Source organism: Emydura macquarii, unplaced genomic scaffold (assembly GCF_026122565.2).
Source record: "Emydura macquarii macquarii isolate MOO-44397 ecotype Brisbane River unplaced genomic scaffold, CSIRO-AGI_Emac_v2 contig_3603, whole genome shotgun sequence".
Lineage (NCBI taxonomy): Eukaryota > Metazoa > Chordata > Testudines > Chelidae > Emydura > Emydura macquarii.
In genome coordinates this window covers 6,176,224-6,198,267 of record NW_027133740.1, presented here as the reverse complement: position 1 = coordinate 6,198,267, position 22,044 = coordinate 6,176,224, and the positions used below count along the sequence as shown (strand labels likewise).

Sequence of the window (22,044 nt, the reverse complement as noted above, 5' to 3'; positions counted from 1 at the left end):
GATTTTAGGGTCCAATCCAAAGCCCATTAAAGTGAAAGGCAGTTTTTCCATTGATTTCAGTGGGCTCTGGAGTAGGAAACAAGGAATATGTGCTGAATTTCTTTTAGAGGCATGTCTGTAGGTTTATGTACTAAACAGAAGATATCCCAGTGTTACCCCAGGGACTGTTTGCCAATGATTATTGATGATGTGCTTAATACTCTTATGTGTCCTGTTATTACAAAAATATCATTCTTTTACCTCATGTTGTGTTAATATCGTTTTCCTTATCAAGAGGGCACATAAAAGAAACCGTTGGCCAACTCGTAAACAAGACAGCTCAGTGTTTACTTAAATTACATGTGTGTTAGAAAAAGACCTGTTTTGTTCCAGTGGGACCAGCTTCAAAATAAAGTTCCAACAGAAAAGTTAAAAAATATCCCGTACAATCATTTGTCTTAAGTAGAAAACTTTTTTCCTGTTCTGTTGGTAGATGGTATATTATTAGCATATGCTTAATTTGCAGAGTAGTCTGTAAATGCCAAAATGTAATGCCACTGCAGCTGGGATACAGTATCGTCAGATCACATTATAGCAGAAAAGAAATTGCTAGTGAATCATTGCTGCGTCCTTGTTAATACAGTTTTTGTCCTTTATGGTGAATGTAGTACTTGTGAAATCAACTGTGCAAAAGTATACATATTAGCAATGATCATTTCTAAAACGTCTCATCCTGTTTTAAGTTGTTCAGGAATCAGTTTACAGCAGCAATAACGTTGCATGTCTTTTTTTTTTTCTACACTGTAAAATACTATAGTTCACAGAGGTTTTATAAGCTCTGTTTGCCATATTAAGAGGATAGAATGTATATTAATATGACTGCATGAGATCACTAGTTTTTTTGTACAGATAAGGGGTTGGGAACAAAACTCAGCACTGCAGTTCCTGTTCCAAATGGGTGCAGTTTCCTCTAATAACAGTGCTTATGCCCAGGCAGAATTTGGATCTAGAAGTGAATCAATAGGATCTGTATCTAGTATATTAAAACCATCTCCAGGGTAACTGGATGGTACAGGGATTAATAAGGTCATCAGTTCAAGTTCAGCACAGTTTAGTAGATGCAAACAGGCTGTTAGCAGCCTGTGTGAAATGTGTGGTTTTTGGTCCAGTTAACAGTTCACTGATAATCATCCTTGTTTCCTTGGTTTCCTTGTTTGCAGTCTTACCACTGGGAGTGAGGACTGAATCAGCAGGTTGGCTTCTCTGTCTTCTCACCCCTTCAGTATGCTTCCTGATGTTCAGGGCTGAGGTATATTTTCAGAGAGGTGTGAGAAAACAGTTTTTTTGTTTGTTTGTTTTTTTAAGGTCAGAAGGGACCATTCTGATCATCTAGCCTGACCACCTGCTTAAGACAGGCCTTAGAATTTCACTCAGTAATTCCTGCAGTGGACGGAATTATTCTTCCTTAATATGTAAGTGGGCAGTTTACAGTGCAGCTGCCAATGCTGTATATGTGGTGTGGCTAAAAAAAAATACTTCAACCAGCGGTTTTTCTTAAATATATTTCACTAGCACTGAGTTCCTTGCAGATTAAAAAGGAAATTAACAAACACACCAATGATGAAGTATGCATGGATTATTTCAGTGGCTCAACTGTTTAATGCATTGCTCCCACCCTTTAAATTAAATCCAAATAGACACCAGTATTCAGTACAATGTTCTTTATCCAAACATGAAATACAGTTGTTGATTTCAAGATACCTCCCCTGTCTTGTTTCAGTAGGGATGAAAGGAAAGTGTGCCGCGTATAATTGAACAGGAAAAAATGTGACAGATCTGAAATCAAAGGAATTCTATCATCTAAAAAGGTTTTGTGCTCTGATATTCACAAAATAATGACATGCCAATACCTAGAGTTTTGAACTGCTTAAATTACCTTTAAAAAAAATTACACAAAGTAGGCCTTTTTCCTCTCTCCTAAAGAAATATTTTTGATATTTTATTATAATACAGGGAGGAGGAGAATCAATGCAGGGACAAAGGGGAAAATCAATAAAGTATGAATGCAGCAGAACTTTCTACAACTTACAGCCTCTTATCCTGTATTGACCATAGTGATTCAGTAAACATATTAAAAATTATTGAAAAAACCCACCTTCTCTTAGATGCCTCTCCTTTTTAGAAGATCAAATAATTTTTCACCTTTTGAGGCCCTGAGTTTAAAGAAATTCAGTTTGGGATTAAATTTTTTTTCTGTATCAAAACACAGCTGCTGTATAAATTTCAACAAGTTTTCAGTATCTGTCAGGGTGGTTCTTAAACCTTTTATGTAAGAGAGCTGCACACATGCTTTATGAACAAAATACTTCTTTTTTTTTTTTTTTTTTTTTTTTTAATATTGTAAAACACTCCGTATAAAATCTATTACCTGTTTTTAAAAAATCCCTTTGTAGTAATTTTGCTAATTTTCCACACAGTCTTCTAAAAATAAGTAGATCTTCTGAGGGAAAAACTTGAAGTGAGAGAACCTTCTGTGAAATGCTGGGAAACCTTACATTTTTATCTGGCATGCATTGTGTCTGCCTTTCTCCACAGAGTGTTGGCATTGTCACTAGATGAGAATTAAAAATGTTATATTGTCCCCAGTCTGTCAACTATCAATGTAATGAGTACTATGAGAATGGAGGCATGGGCCATGTTGACATTTTGCTCTTAAACTTGATGTAGTTTAAAAAAAAAAAAAATCTATATACCCAGACGTGGTATTTTTTGAGTCTATCTATTTTTATTGGCCATTTCCTGTTCGCTAACTTCAGTATTATAATAGTCAGCTACTAAATAGTAAGTGGGTGAAGAAGGCTTCCAGTGGAAGTGTTTGCATCTGTTTTGAACCTTCTGTTCCCATGTCCACTGCAGCTGTCTGAATGCATAATCTCAGACTCTGTGCTTATCTGTTAGTTCTGCTGTATTAGGAATGCTGTGCTGATTTCTTTTCATGCTTCATTCAGTATAAGAGCTTTATGTATCCATGTGGGAATTCTTAATATAACATGCAGAGCAAGTGAATAGTAGTTTCAAAATGAGCTACACTAATGTTGAAAACATGCCTGAATGCAAATGATGCTTTTATGACATGTATTTGATCCTTCTAATCTTCAAGCACTAGTTGTACTATTCTTGTTCAATGTCACTGCAGTGCCAAGATGTTTTGAATTTTCCTGCCTCAAAACTCTGCTCTTTTAAAAAGTCTGTATGTAAATATAAGAAGATTGGTGCATCTCCCCATGCCTCACACTTACTTCTTTAGATAGTCTTTGAAATAGATGTTGCCCTCTTATCTTTCCCACCGCTGTTTTTGAGAGTGATGCACTTTGATTCTGTCAAAAGGTGTGATAATGACGGCAATTATAATTGTTTAATTTAGCTGGTGGCCAAGGTCCCAGTTAAGGAGTATTGTAAGGATGCCCTTAAATCCCTTGAACTGTGGAAAAACATTTAAATTGCAGTGTTGTTATTTTATAATGCAGCAATCTTGTGTGAATGGTGCAGCTCTGAACAACAGGTTGTTAGTATGGGGTTTTTATTTATTTTCAGCGTTTATCATTTCTCATTTGGTAGCACTTGCAGTGTGCTAGATGCTGCCCATGTGAACAAGAAAGCACAGCTTCTACCTTGGAAAGCTCACAATTTAGGAAAACAATCCAATATGTAAAGTATGGTTGTATGTTCATGGGTGTACAGGTACATAAATATATTCACACAGCATGGTGTATGGTGCCTAACTGATGCAAAGTAGGTGAAATTCACTCTGGCACAGGGGTTCCACACAAGTCTCTTTGCACCATATAATCCCCAAATTTGCTGTCCTAGGAGAGGCTTAGAGCAGAGCAGAGAAGTGAAGGTTAGAGTTTTCCTCCTTTAACAATACAGCTGCATGCCCTCCAACAGTATCAATATATTCCCAGTGCAGCACTGGCTTTTGAAGTGCTGTGAATTTTAAAGATGTATTTGGATTCTGGCTGTCAGTACTATGTGGCCTAAAGGTCAATTGCTAAAGTATCAACAAAGCTTTCCGGGACTGTTTTTCCCTACTCTTTATAGCTGCCCTAGAGCCTGCATGAGAGACGAATGGGACTGAGTAGCAGGGGACAAGGCAGCTCCTATGCTCTTTGAGCTACCTACCCCATTACACGAAGCTGTTCAGCTGAGGTTGATGCAAGGGTATGGGGAACCTGGCTAGCACATGGTTCCCTTTAAACTCCTGGCCCACCCACCTATTGTATGTTCCAGTGTTGGGCTAGGAACAGAAACTATCTAAGCAACACCCTTTGCCCCCCTTTACGACTACTATTGCAAGACCCCTGGTTAGTCACTGATTTTGGATGTCCCCAGAGAGAGTTGGATAATGAGGGTTTACTTGTAATTCTTTGATTACATCAGCCCTTAAATTACAGAGAACTGAAGCAGTAAATCATGCATTATAAATAGTACACAGGTTATAGTGGCCTTCACAAATTTGGAAGGATGTGGTCTAAATGGTGGATCTGCACAGAAACTAATTCATGCCTAATAATGCTTCATGCTTAATTAATAATTCATGGTTACTTTGTGAAAATATTATAGAGGACTAACTTGATTGGCAGGTAACGTGCAGTTATTTCTACATGTCTACTTTTCAAGGGCAGCAGCTTACTCCAATATCTAGGGCCTGGGTTCAATACCCAGCTATCCCACAGATCAACCATGTAGCCACTGTAACAACCACTACAGTTAATAGAGCTACTTGTGGATTATAGTGCTACCCAACATAAAGAAGGGTATTAGAATCTGGTCCCAAGAGATTATTGTTGTGCATATGGATCTCTGTTTGTAGTCCAGCCCTATAGGTCTGTTCTTCTGCCTTAACTAAAGCTGCTTCTTTTGAAGGCAGTATAGTTTGGTCCACAATCATTAATGTCACACTCACTTGACAAACTTGTGGTTTTGTCCTAAATCTTTGTACTAAAGCCTGCCATGCTTGAGTACAGGGGAGAAGCATGAAGTGCATAATAAAAATTAGGCCTTGCATGTCAACTTTTAAACTGGTTGTGCTAAATTCTTTTAGGGATTCTGGGCAAATGGTAGCAATGGGTATCATCTGACAACATAGCTTATGGTTGGTGGTGACTTTGTGACCTGGTATTAGAAGTGTGGCTTCTTCAGTAGCAGCAGTATCCCTTTCTACATTTTTAGGCTATGAAAGTTTCATACACTTAAATCAGCCATTGCAACGTGAATGTTGGAGACCTTGAAAAAAGGGAGAGTATTTTAATATTGATAGATGACAGTGTGGCCAATTTCTTCTGCTGGAATTTGAACTATGGACTTTTGAACACCAAACTCTGCAACTGTACCACATGAGCTGAATAAGATCTTTTGGAAGTTTGTAGAATAAAGAGCATTCATAACCTCCTTTATAATTCTAGAGCAATTTATCTGATATTTTTAACAAGAGTTTAGTATTCCATCTATGTGATTCCAAATAGAATAAAGAAGAATATATTTATAAATGTAGACAATTTTTTATTTTTTTCACATATGGTATGTGCTATTTTGGCACCTTTGATGCTATTTGTCAGCACTTAAAAATCCAGTAATGGACCCAATTAATCCCTGGTGTAACTCATTGGGCTTTTACCTGGCATAAATTTGACCCTTCAATTCAAGGCCCAATCCTGCTAACACTTGTGTGTGTGCTAAACTTTAAGCTCATGAGTTGACCTGTTGATCCAAATCTTCAGATGGCCAATTACTGTAGTTCCATCAAAATCAGTGGAGCTACATCAATTTATATTAACTGAAGATTTAGCTTTTTTACTTCAACATTTCTAAGATGCTTAAAGTTAAGTATGGGGGTGCAGGTGTTTGCAGGATCTAGACCTTAGTCATTACTCATGGACACAGAATTGTTTCATGCACTTTTGAATTCAGTTGGCAGAGCAGCTGTGTAAGAATGAATTCATTAATGCGGTGTTTCATGGCTGGAATATGAATATTTGTAAAACAAAGTGAATTATTAATACAAGTTAAATGTTAAAAGCTGCATAGATTTAAGGATATAACCAGATGGGGTGGGATTGTGATTGGTAAATGCTGTAAAGCCAACAACTGTAGAAACAATAACTATATCTTGTAATATCACTGAGATTTACTTTATAGAAGGCGTAAAAAGAGTATAAATAATGGTCATGTTGTTGTGATGGGAAATCTATGAAATAAAAGTTCAAGTTCAGAGGCTGGCATTCCATCTTTAACCTTAGATTCTCTAGCTTTGAGGTTTTGTGTTTTAGCCAGACATGATTTTTTTTAATTGCTTTGATTTTTTTTTCTTTCCGAAGTTTCCTGTGTAGCCCTAGTGTAATTTAAAGATGCTTCTCCTCCTTCCTGATGGAACCCATATGGGTGGGGCAGCACTATTTGCAACTCTACACTATCCCAAGTGCCTATTCCATCCCCTTGTGCCACTGAGAGTGAATCAAGCTGATAGACTCTAACTCTAATGGTTTTATTATCCTGCTGTTTTCCCTCTTTTCATTGGCATCTGGTATACGTGATAGAAGCCAATGTAGCTAGGACGTTCCAATATGTATGTGTGATTTCCAATACTCAAGTGAGCCAGAAAGATTGATTGCCAGACTATCAGACTTTTTTTCTTCATTCCGGTCCGTTTTATGAACATTAATACCTAGAATATAAAAAAGATTGACAGTTATCTAACTTATTACCAGAAAGCAGTGATCATGACTACAAAAAATAATATTTAATTGGACCTTTTGACACATTTAGTAAGTGCTATCACAACCCAGGGACTTTTATTAGGTGTTTCTGATGTTGGAGCCTGATCCTGCAGATGCTTAAGCACATGAGTAACTTTACACACATAAATAGGTTCATCAAAATCAATGGGACTCACATGCCCAAGTGTTTGGGCCTTTATTTAAATCAGTGGTTCTCAAACTTTATGTATTGGTGACCCCCTTTCACATAGCAAGCGTCTGAGTGCGACCCCGCTCATCCCTGTGGTGCCTGCCCCTGGCCCCTGTGGGCTCTCCACTCCCTCTTTGCTGCTAAATCCTACACTGTGCCCTCTTCACCCTTACCCCCTGAAACTCCCTCATGCACCCACCTGGGGAAACAACTTGCATGCACGGACTGGCTGGTATTGCTACTTGGTCCCACCTCAAAGGCTGCTCCTCCACTCACCCCTAGGGGGCTTTGAGGGTGAAGCGAGGAGCACCATCAGGGCTCCCTGCATTCAGGTCACTTTCCCCACTTGGGCTGCATAAGGGGAGGGCAGAGAGAAGCAACTCCTGATGCTCCCTTCACAGCCCTGCCAAGGTGAGGGAAGTGACCTTGATGCAGGGAGCCCTGGCGTTGCTTCTCTCCCCGCCCCTACCCAGTCCCTTGGGGGAGGGGTGCAGATAAACATTGTGGGGGTGAACAGTATCTGTGTGTCACCGCTTGCCCCCTCCCCCCATGTTCCTCCTCCAGGAGGAAGCAGAGAGGCTCACAGCCCCGTGCCTTGCTGCAGTTGGGGCTCACAGCTTGTGACCCACCACATCACCACCCCCTGAGGGCTCGCCACTGCAGTTTGAGAACCAATGTTTTAAATGCACTGCGTTGCCCGTTAATTTAAACACTGTGTTCTAAAAGTACTAGACTGGTTGTCTATTGTGAGAGAACATTAATGTGTTACAGCCACATCACCCCAAAGTGATGCATTTGGCTGCTGCCCTGTGCTGGGAATAGAATACTTGCCACCCCTAAATAGAAAGCTCTTCTGTATGCCTCACTAATGAGGAGACTGCTTGCTGAGATATTCTGTATAAGTTTAATGTAACATATAATCAAAAGCAAGGATAAAGTGGTTTTGGATTCCCCTTCCCCCAATACAGAGCATTTTTTAAAAAATGGCGGCCTCCTTGCATGGCCACTGTGCCTGTCATATACTTTCATTAAAATCCTATAAGGATTTATAGCTGTCTCATACAAAATATTAGCAGCACTATCATAAGCAAAATAAAACAAAAGTACATATTACCATTGTATCTGCTCTTGCAAAATGTACTCAAATGGGTATCACCATTGTGCCCATTTCTGATGTCATTTATACCCATATAAATCTAGAATTTACTTACACTGGTATAACAGAGTTCAGGATCTAACCCACTGACTCAAGTGTGACTATTCGTGAAAGGCAAGGTTACAGGATTAGATATACTGTCATAACAACTCAGCAGCATGTTGGTGTGAAGAACTATAGCAGTGGATAGTTAAGCAGTGCCATGGTAGCCTGTTTGGTGATATGAAGGGTACACAATTAAACAGGTAAGCTTTCACCAAACGGTGGCTTCCTTGTTGTGCGTGTAATTAGTAAATCAATTTTGTGCCTATATTTTTGTACCTATAGTTCACTGGCAGGTGTAACTACTGTACCTGATCACAAAGTCATCACAAATGCCTTAGCCTAGCTGCATATACACTCTGTAAGGTTCATTAGGGGCAAAATTAGGTTCTGCGGAAATGAAGACAAAGAAATTTAGCTTCTACGGAGACTAATGGACGCAAGAATCTTTTCTTTCTTTGTTTCATTTATTTTTTTATAAATAGTTGAAGTGTACACAATCATATGGGCTAGTAGCGATTGTAGTGGTAAAAAATGGAACCCAGTTCCTTATCATGCCATGTTTATATCTGAAGCCCTCTTCCGGACAATACATTTGGAAATGGGTTTTTAAACAGGATCAGGTCACATCTATTGAGAAGGGAGATGAAAGGCTTGAGTCTCAAAGAATTTGTCAGCAGGAAGTGTGGATCCTTCCAGTTTTGTTGTTTTTGTGTTTTATCTATTTATTTACTTATTTATTTCTGTGTTACGTACAAAGTAGAAAGCACTTTCCAAACAGGAGTCACAGCCCCTGCCCTGAAGTGCTTACAGTCTAAAAGAGAGAACAGAAAACGGGAGGAGCAACAATAATACAATCATGTTAAAATATGAATAAATAGGGTGCATAAAATATAAACTATTTACACTTCAAGTGCACCAATGTCAGTTAGTTTCTCACAAGTGGGTCTTTAGTAGTTATCTGAGTGTGTGGAGGGTGGGAACCTTATGGATAAGTTCAGGAATCTTCTGCATCTTGCTTAAGGGATAGCATGGAAGACCACACAGAATGGTTGTGTGAGAAGCTGATGAGTGGTTATTTGAAGCTCACATCATTTGAGTATGAGTGAAGATGTGGCTGGGGAATGGGGGCAGGAGGGATAAGAGACATCTAGAATGAGACAAGAGTTGACAGGTGGGGAGAGTCCTTCAGGGTTTTAAAGGTAGTAACAAGTATCATACAATGTTGCTGATCTTCTTAAAGTAATTACAATAAACAATAGAAAATAATTTTACAAGAGGGAGAAGTAATGAGGAAAGGGGTCACCAGCTGGCAAAAGAAGCAGTATAATGCAGGTGTAACCAATGCCTGCTTGGTGTGGTGCTCTGTCGCCCTATTGTGGCTAAGAGATGCGTGGCTTTTAGCTCATGCAGTAGAGGCTCATACACTGAGCTTCAGAAGTCCCAGGTTTGATCCTGCTCACCAATGACCAGGGTCGTCTGTCAGTGTTATAAGTGGGAGCTCGCCCAGGATATCAACTTGGGAGTTTCTCAGCAAGAGGAAGTATGCGACCCGTGCCTGCTTAGTGTGGTGCTCTGTCCCTCTCCTGTGGCACCTAGCCCAGCTAGAGATTGATGAGTCTGCTACAGCCTTATCTAAGGGGGATGTGGCTTTAGCTACAGGGACTTTGGCTTTTTAGGTCATGCAGTAGAGACATGACTAAGCTTCAGAGTTCCAGGTTCGATCCTGCTTGCCAACGACCGGGGTCTGTCAGTGTTACACAGGTACTAATAATGTAACGGTAAGTAGCTACGGTCCTGGATGGGCTTGTACAGCACACACTGAAGCCTATGCTACCAGAGCGTCACTGCTGTTAGCATCTGTGCTGGTTTGGGGATGCCTATGTGTGCTGCAGTCACACTCCCCAATTGCAGTGTAGGTATACCCTAGCTTGGAGCCAGGCTCTGATGTGCTATTTATGCCTCTGAACATCTCCCCCAAAAGAAATTCTGTTTGTTTCTTCTTCCTTTTCCCCTCGCTGCTTTTCACGATTTTTTTAATGAATAAAAATGATTTTTCTACAACCATTCAGTAAATGACCCTCATAATAGATCTTTCCATTTATGTAACATTTATACAGGCAACTGTTATAAAGACTTGTACCCCTTTGTGGACATAGACATCTAAAACAATATGTCAGGTGTCTGATTTCAGAACTGCAAGCAATCAGTATAATGGAGTGTAAAAGTCTAGGAGGTTGATACTATGGCAAAATTAAATTTAAAAAAATAATTAAACGTGTGAAAAGCAGCACTGTTTATTTTGAAAAAGTCTGAATTTAGTCTAGTTGGAGTCCATGTTACCTAATGTTTGACAGTGACATCTGAGCTAACAAAACTTTGGATGTAATATGTTATAGGTCCGAACCTCTAAAATGAACAGATAAAATTGTATTTCACAGATCTTTAAAATATCCAACCAAAACTGCTATACTAATGATGAAGGCATAGTAATAGGTGAATAGACGCTCACCTAAATTAAAGGTAAATATATAATAATAATATAACAGATGTGCACCAATTAATATTGAATCAGAATTCCAAAATGTAGCAACCCATTTAATGAATCTTGGCAATACCCACATTTTCCACTGTTAAAATCAGCTTCACCCTTTTCCACTTACGGGACAGACAATCTAAAGCCAAGCACAATAGTCATCAAAAGGCATCTAAAGTCAGGCACTCAAAGAATTGTCAGAAGTGATTATCTGATCCCTGGAGGCTACTTAAGCCCAAGGGAAAAGACCCTTCCTCCTCCTCCTTATCATTACATAGAATATTTTGGCTTCGTCCACAGCGGGTATAAATCAACATAGTTCCATTGAGTTCAGAGGAGGATTTGGTGCTATTTGGTGCTTCTTTTATTTTTTAAATGACATGGTGACTATGTGCAGTATGAATTTTTGATGATTTGAATTGCCAGGCCAAAACTTTCATGCCTTCCAGATGAATGCACAACTTTCATGCCTTCCAAATGCATGCATGACACAAAAGGCCATGGATAATTTCTGCCGAATGAAGACCATAAAGAGACTTTAGAATCATCTTTAATGTATTTGGGAGCTAAAGTACATTAGTCCTGCATCAAGTGGAGTGGGAAAAGGTGGAGTTAGTATGGTTGGACTTTAATTATTTTGGAGCACATAATTATTCTTCAGTTAATTGCACGGAAATGCTGACATTTTTATTCCTTTTAAAAAAACACTCTGCACTGTGAGCATAGAACGGTCAGTTATAGAGATGTTAAAAATGGATGGTGTCCTTTTTTTAGCATCAGTTGGATTAGAGTTAAGAATCTGAATTATGTTTTCAGTAATGTAAGAACTACTATTCTGGAATTAAATGAGTTCAGAGTTCATTAGGAGTTCTCCTTACACAGAGCATTCCTTATGTTTTTGCAATAAGACCATTCATTGTCTTGATGAGACATAAAATGCAGTAATCACTTTCTCTCTCTTTTCAATTAACATAGGGTCTACTTTGCCATTAATATTAACGAGTTGTGTATACCACAGTGGGAGACTAGACCTTATAGAGTTTCTTGATAAAATAAATCACTCCTGCATCAGCATTTTAGAGGTTTCAGTCTTTTTTTCCCCTCTCATAATTTAAGATACCTGCTCACTGTGCCAATATTTAATATTTATAGAATTAAAAAGAAGCAGAAATTATAGTTGTAACTTAGTGAATTCTGTTTAATTAGCTTTTGGCACCTGCACAAAATATAAAATCAAAATCAATTCTTTCCCTTATGGAAAAACCCTGTAGAATGTAATAGTGAATAAATGGCTGTAGAAACTATTCTAGGCAAAGTATAGAACAATAAACATAAACTTTCTATAAAATATTTATTTGAACCTAACTGAGAATTATGTTCCTACTCTACATTTCCAGAGCTGGTTTAAATTTTTTATAGAAAGAATATTTTTGTCTATTATATTCTGTAGGATTTTTCCATAAGGATTTATTTTTTTACTGCCTCAGTTGAACTCACATTGACTTCAGGGAGAGGTTTCTGTGTAAGAACTGCAGGCTTGAGCCCTTTTTTATTATCTTAACCTAGTAGGCAGACACAGTAACAATATTAATCGGTAGAGTCTATTATTCCTGAGAATAAGGAAACAGTCGGCATTGTTTACTATATTGGAATGAGAAGCACTGCTGAAGCACAGGGAAGCCAAGTCTGCAACTTCTACCACTGCTTTGGTGGTTTCAGAAGGCTTTCCTATTGGCTAGCCTCAGGGACTATGGTTATGGGGCCAGATAAGTACCTAAGATAGAAAGCCAAAGTAAAAGCTGCCACTGCTTCTTGAAGATCTCCAGGTTACACTACCTTTCTTTTGGAATTTAATGGTGCAGACCACCACATGAGCAATAGTACTTAAACATACCTTTCATCCAAGGACTACAGAGCATTTACAAACATTAATGAAGCCTCAAAATACATCTGTGAAGTAGGTAAGTACTGATAGTCACAGAGGCCCTCTCTGCACTGTGATAACAGGACCCAGTTTTTCAACCACATCAGTAGTCTCAGGAAGTAGTGGCAGAAAGCATATCCAAAGTGGCAGGCATTTGTTTGCTCCGAGGTGGCCCATTGCCAAGGTGCCTGCTATATAGTGAATAAGGTTTGCAGGACTGGGCCAGGTCATACGAGAAATTACACCTACTATCTATCTTGGCAGGATGTCCAGGGGAGGAAGAGCAATGGTATTGCTACCTGCCTTCATCAGGAATGAATTCTCACCTCCACGAGAGGAGAATAGTTGAGCCTCTTATTTTAGACTTGATAGAACCTAAATGTAAATCTGGGATTCCTGGACTACACTGAAAGGACAAACCATGCTAGCCTAAAGTATGTTCAAAATCACTTGATTCCACTAACAGTGTATTTCCCACTGTTAATGGGATCTGTGTATGCTGCATATTGTCACATAGCAAGTGGACCTGTAAAGCGACCACCTACTTTTCAAAGGAACAAAGGGCAACTTGATGAAAAACAGAGGCTAAGCTTATCTTTAAGGGACATGTTTCACCTATACTGTGCATGATTTTGCAGCACGAGATCACCTTTATGTAACAGTGTTTGATCTTTTGTATGACTGCTGTTAAAATATGGGATTATATTATATCTGATTTTATACAGATATGAAGTGCAAGGTACCATATAAGGGACATCCCTTAAAATGAGGGACTGGTCAGCTTTCTATTTGCAGTTAAATGTTTTCAGTCAAAGAAAGAGAACTCGCTCTCTACACAATTTATTTACAGAAATACATGAGGCATTTGTCTTTCAAGATGTCACTAGGTTTACCTCTGGGTCAATCCTTTTAACATACTAGGTCTCAAGAAACCCTTAGAAAGAATACATATTTTTAACTGTAATATGCCATCCCTGGTTACTATGTGCATATCTCTTAGAATTGGTAATAGTTAATTCTTCCCTGTATGCTGTACTGGAAGCATACCATTAAGTGAATGATTTTCTAGGTTCCCAGCTATACTTAGTGGTTTTGTTCTTTTTCAGGAGTATAGTAGTTGTGTGAGAATGATAGCAGCAAATCATTAGGGTGCTACCTGCATTTAGATAGGGTCACATTATGTAGATATCATACTTTGTAGCGATTACATTGAGGGTTTCCATTAGCAGAAGCTATTGCATTCACCAACCTTCTGAATTAAACAGGATGATTGCTTGCAGGTGTAATTGTAAAATTCTCTTGTTGAATTTATGATGTATAATTTCACTGTTCTGTATTTAGAATGAGCTTGAAACCATTCTCCTGACCGATGCAGTAATTAAGGTATTCAACTGTGGGTTTCAACAACATGGTCCAGTTTCTAAATTCACAACTAGAATTTCATGGTACATTATGGATTATTTATGTTTCTCAAACACATCCATCTGGTGCAATACAAATGACATTTTCAGATGTTTTTGTTTAAGTGCACTATTCAGAATTATAGCATTCTTTGCACAGGTTGCAGGCTTAATGTCGAATTACTAATATGCTGTAACATAACAGAAGTGGATGGAGCATTAAAATACAAATGTTTTAACGCTACTTCATTGTTCAGTGTGCTTCAAGTTAATGCGTGCCTCTTGCCTACATGTACTGCAGATATTGACACACACCTTTCATCTTTGTTCTTGTTTTTGTCTGTTTTATGCATGAGAAAGTTCTTGTTTTCTACTCTGTGAGTGGCTGCATTTTTTAACTTGAGTCCTGTGTTTGTACTTATTGCTTTTTTTTTTTTTTTTTTTGCATGAAAATTACAGAATGTCATGGAAATTGGATAACTCTGAAAAAAGGAAAGATTATACTGAATTCCAACTTTCTTGTGTTTGTGCATAAGAGTGTGGAATATATGATATATGGATATATTTTCATTCTGGCCTTTGACTTTTCTTCTGCTGTATTGTTTATTACTTGATAAACGAGAAGGGCAATTATTTTCTGTTGCAAAGAACGATGAATCTCTTAACATGTTAATGGCACTTGTGTTGGCATGGAATATGGAATGGAATTATTAAACCTTAATTCCATTATTCTTAGTTATTGATTGTAAAATGATAGTTGTCCTGCCTATCCTAAGACTGGGATAATCTCTGTTTAAATGTTACTTTTTGTATACATTGTGTGACATTCTAGTCCCACTGAAGTCAATGGAAAATATAGCTCCCATTGACTTCAGTAGGGCCAGGATTTCACCTGTTGTTTCTAAACCCACTTTGGGACTTTCATATTTTTTAATAAATATATCAGCAGGTGGTCAAAGGTTAAAGGGAATTTTCAGGACACAGCTGCATTTAAATTGGAATGTAATGTAATGTAAACAAACCAAAAAAAAACAAACCCAAACCTCTGCTTATCCTCAACAATTTGATTTAACTTTTCATCGAAAAATTTCTCTTAACCAATTATCAAGGTATTATCAGCAACATTACTTCATCAAATATGAGAGCTAATTTGGCTTTATTTTGTTATTGTCACCACCGGTTTAAATTTAAAAAATGAATTGGATAAATATAGCTTCTGATTGTTTGTGGTGGGTATGCATTTTAGTAAATTAGTTGCCTTTAATTCTTGAATTTTTAAATGTAAAGTATCAGGCACTATTTGCCTCTCATGCTAGATGTTTCTAAAGCCATACCCTATAGGAGAGATTTTGCTATAAAGTTTAAAAAACAGAACAAAAACGTGTTTGTTGTATTTTTAAACTAAGAGCCTTCCCCCAAATGTTTTTCTTGAAACCTCCTTGGGAATTTAATATTGACTATTTTTTTTCCTCAGTTTTGTATATTCTTGAATTGTCTTTTTTTTTTTTCCCTTCATTTTCTCCATTCTCAATCCTAGGTCCCCTTACAAAGAAACAGACAGATGATTTAGGTGATAATGACGGTGCTGAAGATGAAGGTATTTTTTTTTTTTTTTGCCGCCAAACTGATTTGCATGACAAGGATCCTTGAAAATCTTTTTCTCCCCTCTTTTTTTGACTTCTTGTCTTTTGAAGATTTTTTTTTATTCCCATTTTTGATGTGTTTTGTCTTCTTGCTTGTTTAAAAGAGAGAATGTTGTTAAGTTTTATATTTTTATGCAAAAGAGTAACAATATTTAAAATTGAGAGTTTTTGTTTTCTTGAAATGGACTTTTGATATGTTTCATCCCACCTTTTGACTGAATTTTGTCCATACTATTTGAACTAACACTTTTTTTTAAGTCTCTCTGTACACCTTTTTGCATGTTTTCTAACCCTCTGTATTTACATGTTTCACAAATACAAAGATATTTCTTTCACCAACTGTTCTGTTTGATAAACATGGAAAATGTGTGTTTATAAAGATAAAATGTTAAAAAGCTCTTATAAAGTGTCTCTTAAGCAACTGAATTTTCAATACAAAGGCACAAAACCCCTTCACTTCTGCATTATTATGTCAAGAATTGTAAACTCAGATAACTAATCTCACTCAGACAAGACACTAAACACTAAAACTGTTGCCAGATTCTCAGGTGGTATATATCGGCCTCATTCCATTGAATTTAGTGGAGTTGAGAAGATCTTCACCAATTTGATGTGATCCATTGTTTTTTTCTATTAGAAAGATCTATAAAAGCCTGGCTTCTCTGGCCTGATGTTATTGAACACATTAACAAACACTATTACAAATAGGTAGTCTGAAAATAGGTCATCTGAAAATTTTGAGCATATTACTTTTGTTTAATATTCATTAATCATAAGTCTGTTAAGACTAAACTTTTTTTCATATTCAAAACTAACAACATGCAAGCACTGGTAACTAGGGACTATTTCTTTCAGGCAGTGCAGCCCATTTCTGTTAAGTTTTATAGTTCTGGATCTTAACTATTTGTTTATTTTCAAAGAGAAAATTGAGGTGCTGTCTAGAAATTACAAATGTTGCTACCTCATCTCTCTCTCATCTACTCTTTGGTCAAGTACCATTTTGTGAAAGAAAAACTGTAAATAAAGAGCTCTATCACTTTCCTTTTCGTTAACACTACAGAAAAAGGATTATTAATGGATGCTCAGATTTTTTTTAAGTAGTTTCTGTTTAGAGATGAGAAAAAATGAGTATTGTCACCTGATTTACTCAGATTAACTTGATCTGATTTAATTCACTTGTGTTAATCCTGTAACAATAAATTCCTATATTAAAATATTAGTGGGGGCATAGATAGCAACCAAATCCAAGTGGTTCCAACTTCTGGCACATCTATTTGTATTGCAATATTTTGCCACTGGTACTCGACTGGCTGTCCTCCTATCACCAGGCAGCTCCTATCCCAACACCCTTCTATACATTTAATGATAATGCCCATCCTCTTTAATGCCCATCCTTTTTGTACGCCACTGGCGTGTTCTGTTGCCTATCTCCCATTCAGGTCTGTGGGTTTTTTAACCTGCAGATGGTCCAATATGTGACTGGTGTATCTTTTTCCAATAGTTGCTTGAATTTTAGAATGTACACAGTTAAATCACTACTGAGATACATTTAAAAGCAGAATATTCAAACAAACGGTTTCAATTCAGCTTAGAGTGGTGGTGACAGAATAATGATTATCAAATGGAAGTTCAGTAGCTTATGTCAAATGAGTTCAGTGGTCTCCCCCCCATTTTTGGTGAACAAGGTGTTCATCCTGCCACTGCCATTGGCTGTTTCAGGAGAGCGGCCAAGGACAGTAAGGGTATAAAGGTTGAACTGAAAGGGGATTATTAATTACAACTATAACTAATCTCATTTTAGTTTATGGGACTGGGATTTCAGTCCCTCTGGCATCAGGAATGAAAATTGCACTCCCCTGTTCTGTGCTGATGGGAGCAGATGGATCTGGGTGAATCATCCCAAGGCAAGTGTAGACCCTGTTTACACCTCAGCCTTCCTCAAAGATTTCAAAAGGGACAGGTCAAGTATACATTCCATTGGAGAACCACAGTCACTATGGAGAATACCCAGGAGAAGAGCTGAATTGGTGCATTTCCTGCATGCTTTGGTACTGTACTTCCTGGCCTTCCACAGCCAGCTAACTCTAAACTAGCAGAAAGCTTTCACTGCTGCGACTTCATCTCCCCAGCCTGGATTTTCCACCTCCAGGGCCCTGTGATCTAGGTTGCACTGGCAGGATTGAAAAACCTTCATAAAACTCAAATTAAATTTACTTGGAGGGGGAGGGACGAGAGCAAATAAAACAAAGAACAGCCTACTTTTCCCCTGCCACCTTCCAAAAAAGTCACCCAAGAGGTCAACTTGTCAAACCACTTGCCAACCCTCACCCTCAGCTTTCTTCTGACAATTTCTGCAATACAGTTACTTGTAGTCAGTCCAAAAGTCTGCAGAGAACTGAATGTTTGGGGGCAGCATAAAACAAATATAAAATAAATAAATTACACCAAAAAACCCCTATTCAACTAGGTCTGGCCATGGCAAGGAAAGGCAGTGTTGAATAACTGTACGGTCCTTGCCATATAATTTAAGTCTAATGTGTTGCGAAGAACACACAAGCTAATCTGTTTCTTTACATGCTCAGTGAGCCCCCATTTCCTCTTGTCCTTTGCCCAGCCCCCACCGAGAGCCTGGATCGTAGCCACCTGGCTAAGGGCACTGCAGAGTACTCCCTGTGAAGTCAGTTTCACACTTCAAGTAGCAGCAGATTCCAATGTAAAACAGTATTAGATAACCCCCACTTCCATCTACTGTATGTTACTACTACTTCATCAGCATTCCCAATTGTTGCCAGCCCAGGGACAAAGGAGACTGGATCAGTAATCAAACGTGGGTCTTCTGTATGTGCTACAACCATTAGGCCAGCCTTAATGAGATCATTTTTCATTTTCGTTTTCAGAAGACCCAAAGGCACTAGTGCACATTACAGGCTAATGAGCTGCAAATTTGCAGTTTAAAAAATGAAGGTGGTTTTCAAGTTCTATGAGTGTAAAATGTGTGCAAAGTCAGAAATTATGTAAACGTCTCTGTTTACCCATTATGTTTGCATTTTCGCAACGGTATAACCCTTGTATGTCTTAACAGGCCAGCATCTGTTTGACAAGAGCTGTACTAAAAGTTTGGCCTTGTCTATGCTTGGATATTTTCTTGCCTGTTTTTCAACAAGAAGGCAGCTGTAGTCAATGTTACTACTGAGCTACCTAAACAGGGGCTACTTGACATCTTTGTAAAAACACCTGTGACCAGTGGTCACTGGCACTTACACTGTGTGTAGCATCAGTGCATCTGCATCTTTGCCGACAAATGGATAAGAAATACCTATAGAGTTACCCAGGGAGTGAATAAACTAGCATGCCGGATTTGGAAACCTGGTTTGGGTTAAAAATGTAAAGGATTTTAGTATTTTCATCCTAGTCCCTACTATGTTTTTAGTTCATAAATTAATTTAGTTTAATTTGGATTTATTTAAAAAAAAGTACCTATCCTTTAGGCACTTTTGGTACATACACATTAAAATAATTATTAGTAAAATCCTCAACTGGAATTGTGGCCTCAGAGTACTAGGTACTGTATAAACACAAGAAAACTTGGTCACCAATGGACTCTCCTAATCCAACAGAAATCCTATACACTCTGTAACTCACCTCTATCTGTCTCACTTCATCACCATGATATCTGAGCACCTCACAAGCTTTAATGTGTTCATCCTCACGACCCTCCTGAGTAGGACTACCAATCCTCCAGGATTGTCCTGGAGTCTCCAGGAATTAAAGATTAGTCTTTAATGAAAGATTGTCATGTGATGAAATTTCCAGGAATACGTCCACCCAAAATTGGCATCCTGTTGAGAAGTAGGAAAGAATGTAGCCCATTTTACAGATTGGGGAACTGAGGCACAGAGAAGCTAAGTGACTTGCCTAAGATGACACAGGAAGTACATGGAGGGACCAGGGCTAGCGTTCTAAGCACTAGACAGGCCTCCCCCATCACCATCTCCAAAGTCTGGGAGAAGAGATAGGCATTGCATCATGTTCTGAAAGTCAACAGACTGAAGCTCCATTGCACCAAGAGGGGCAATGAATCCCAGAATTGAGTTTTTCTGGTAAGAGCCCTCTACCAGCCCCATTGTTTTAAAAGTAAGCTAGGGGAGTGCTAACTCAACCCTCTCAGCTGATCTCTTTTGCCATGGTAGCACAAGAAGATAGGCAGCCACTTGGGTAGCTATGACTCAAACCATTTGACTTTAGAGAAAAGTATGTATTAGTACACATTTGTCTATATCACAAAACAACCACATGTTTCAGCATAACCACAGTCCAAGCCAGGCTGGAAAAGCATAAATGTTGCAATTTAGGACGGAAATTCTTTGAATGATATACACAGACATTTGCACAGTGCCTGCTCACACCATCACCAAGGCATATTAGTGTCTACTTTGAAATTCTGATGCCCATGAAATGAAAAAAATTATTTGCATGTTAAATTTTTCACTGAATATTTCTGCTCTGAGTGAGAGCTTTTGTTCAGCCTACATGGAATTTTTACAATGGTGTTGTTAACACTTCAAAATATAGGTAGTAAGAATTCTGACAGCTTCTAAATGTAGCAGCTCTATTGGGTTCCAACCATTGATGGTATAGTGAAGGGTCAATCAGCTTTTGCAGTACTTTCATCTTTCGGTAGTTTAAAGTTACTACTTACCTGGTTGCATAGTCCCACTCTAATTAGAACCTTATATTGCTGCTTAGGCCTATCAGAATTACAACTCTTGCATTTCATACTACTTTGTATCTCTTACATTTATGCAGTGCTTTTCATACAAAAGGATCTCAAAGCACTTTGCAAATTCAACAATTGGTATATAGCAATTACTTCATCCACCACTTATATGCAGCCACCTCTCAGGTGAAATGCAGCCAGCTGCTTAACAGAATACACCAAAATGACCCAAAAGCTTAAGACAGGAACTGAAGAAGAATACTATATTCAACTGAAACTTGAGGGGGTATTTAGGTAGGCAGAATGTAATTAGAGGAAATGGAATTTTGTCAGAACATTAGGATTAAGCACTCCCACTCTTAAAAAAAGTGCAATAGGTTCTTTAACAATCACAAACTGTCAGGCCTTCAATTTGACAACACATCTAAAAGATGTGATTTTTAATGGAAGTTTGCATAATAAGATTTTCAGTGACACTGACTTACGTCTTCTAAAATAACAATAGATGTATTTAGTGTCTCAGATTTGAACTCAACATAAAATGGCTTCAAAGGAGTTTTTAAATTGTGCAAATAGTTGCAGTGGCTGGTGCCATGTTCCAATTTTTGAATAGCTAAAGCAATATCTATGTAGAATCTTGCTAATTAAGAAGTACATGGTTTCCTGAGCAGCTAGTTTGTGTATAAAAATTTTGCTGAGAGTTTTCAACGATAACATATTCACAACCCAAATGGACCTGAGATGGTAAATAGAAATGTCACACATCTCTATAATGTCAAGGTGAGACTTTTAAATGGACTCCTGGAACAAATACAACTTTATAAAATTTATTTTTGAAATTAGTTATTTTATTCTTTATGTATTATTGTAATGCCCAGAAAACCCATTTGGGGCTGATGCTCCATTGTGTACTGTACAAACACAGAATAAGACAGCCTCTGCCCTGAATGGTTTAGTATAATTAAGATCAGAGATAACAAGTGGTTGTAACAAACATTAAGAAGGAAAGGGGGATAATGGATGATGGAAACCAGAATAAGAGCATACATTTACATAGGCCATATAAATAAGATAAATACCAGAAGTACCGAACTTACACATCTATTTAGACACATCTACTTAGACATTATCTGTTAGCAGTTTAAGACCAAATAAATCATGGTATGAAGGCAAAACACAGGTCTGAATAAAAAATGAAGGGAAGGAGACAGCTGGAGTCAGGGAGGTATTTGAATAGAGGTGTCCCATGTGCATGTCTTCTGAATATTTTCACACTTCTTGGCAGAAACTCCCAACTCTTGGCAGAAATACCAAACTTGTGACCTGATTCTACAGGCCGTATTCACACTGAGACACAGGACCGGATTTAAGGGCAGGCGACCCAGGCGACTGCCTGGAGTGCCAGGTTCGGGGTGCTGCTTTTATTGTTAGCGACAAAAGGCAAAATTGGAATGTTTGAAGTAAAATGTTTCAAGTATTCCATATGTGGATTCATTTTTTCACTAACCTCCTAGTACATTTCACTTATTCTTAAAATTAAAAAGTTTCTATAAGTTTAGAGGAAACAGTTTTTTTCTTTCCTTATATATGGCATGAATAAATACAGATTTACAGATCCTAGCGTGCAAATTTATCGTTTTATCTGACAGGGATAAAATCATACATGCAAATTGTGCATCAA

At 38.0% G+C, this 22,044-nt stretch overlaps 1 protein-coding gene across 1 annotated transcript in view; it reads left to right on the top strand.

The window, feature by feature from the left end:
- NLGN1 (neuroligin 1) overlaps nt 1-22,044 on the top strand; it is a 410,060-nt gene that overhangs the window by 135,781 nt on the left and 252,235 nt on the right. Inside the window, exon 4 of the mRNA XM_067536443.1 lies at nt 15,541-15,600. Within this exon, the coding sequence (XP_067392544.1) occupies nt 15,541-15,600 (60 nt within the window). The remainder of the gene's footprint in view (nt 1-15,540; nt 15,601-22,044) is intronic.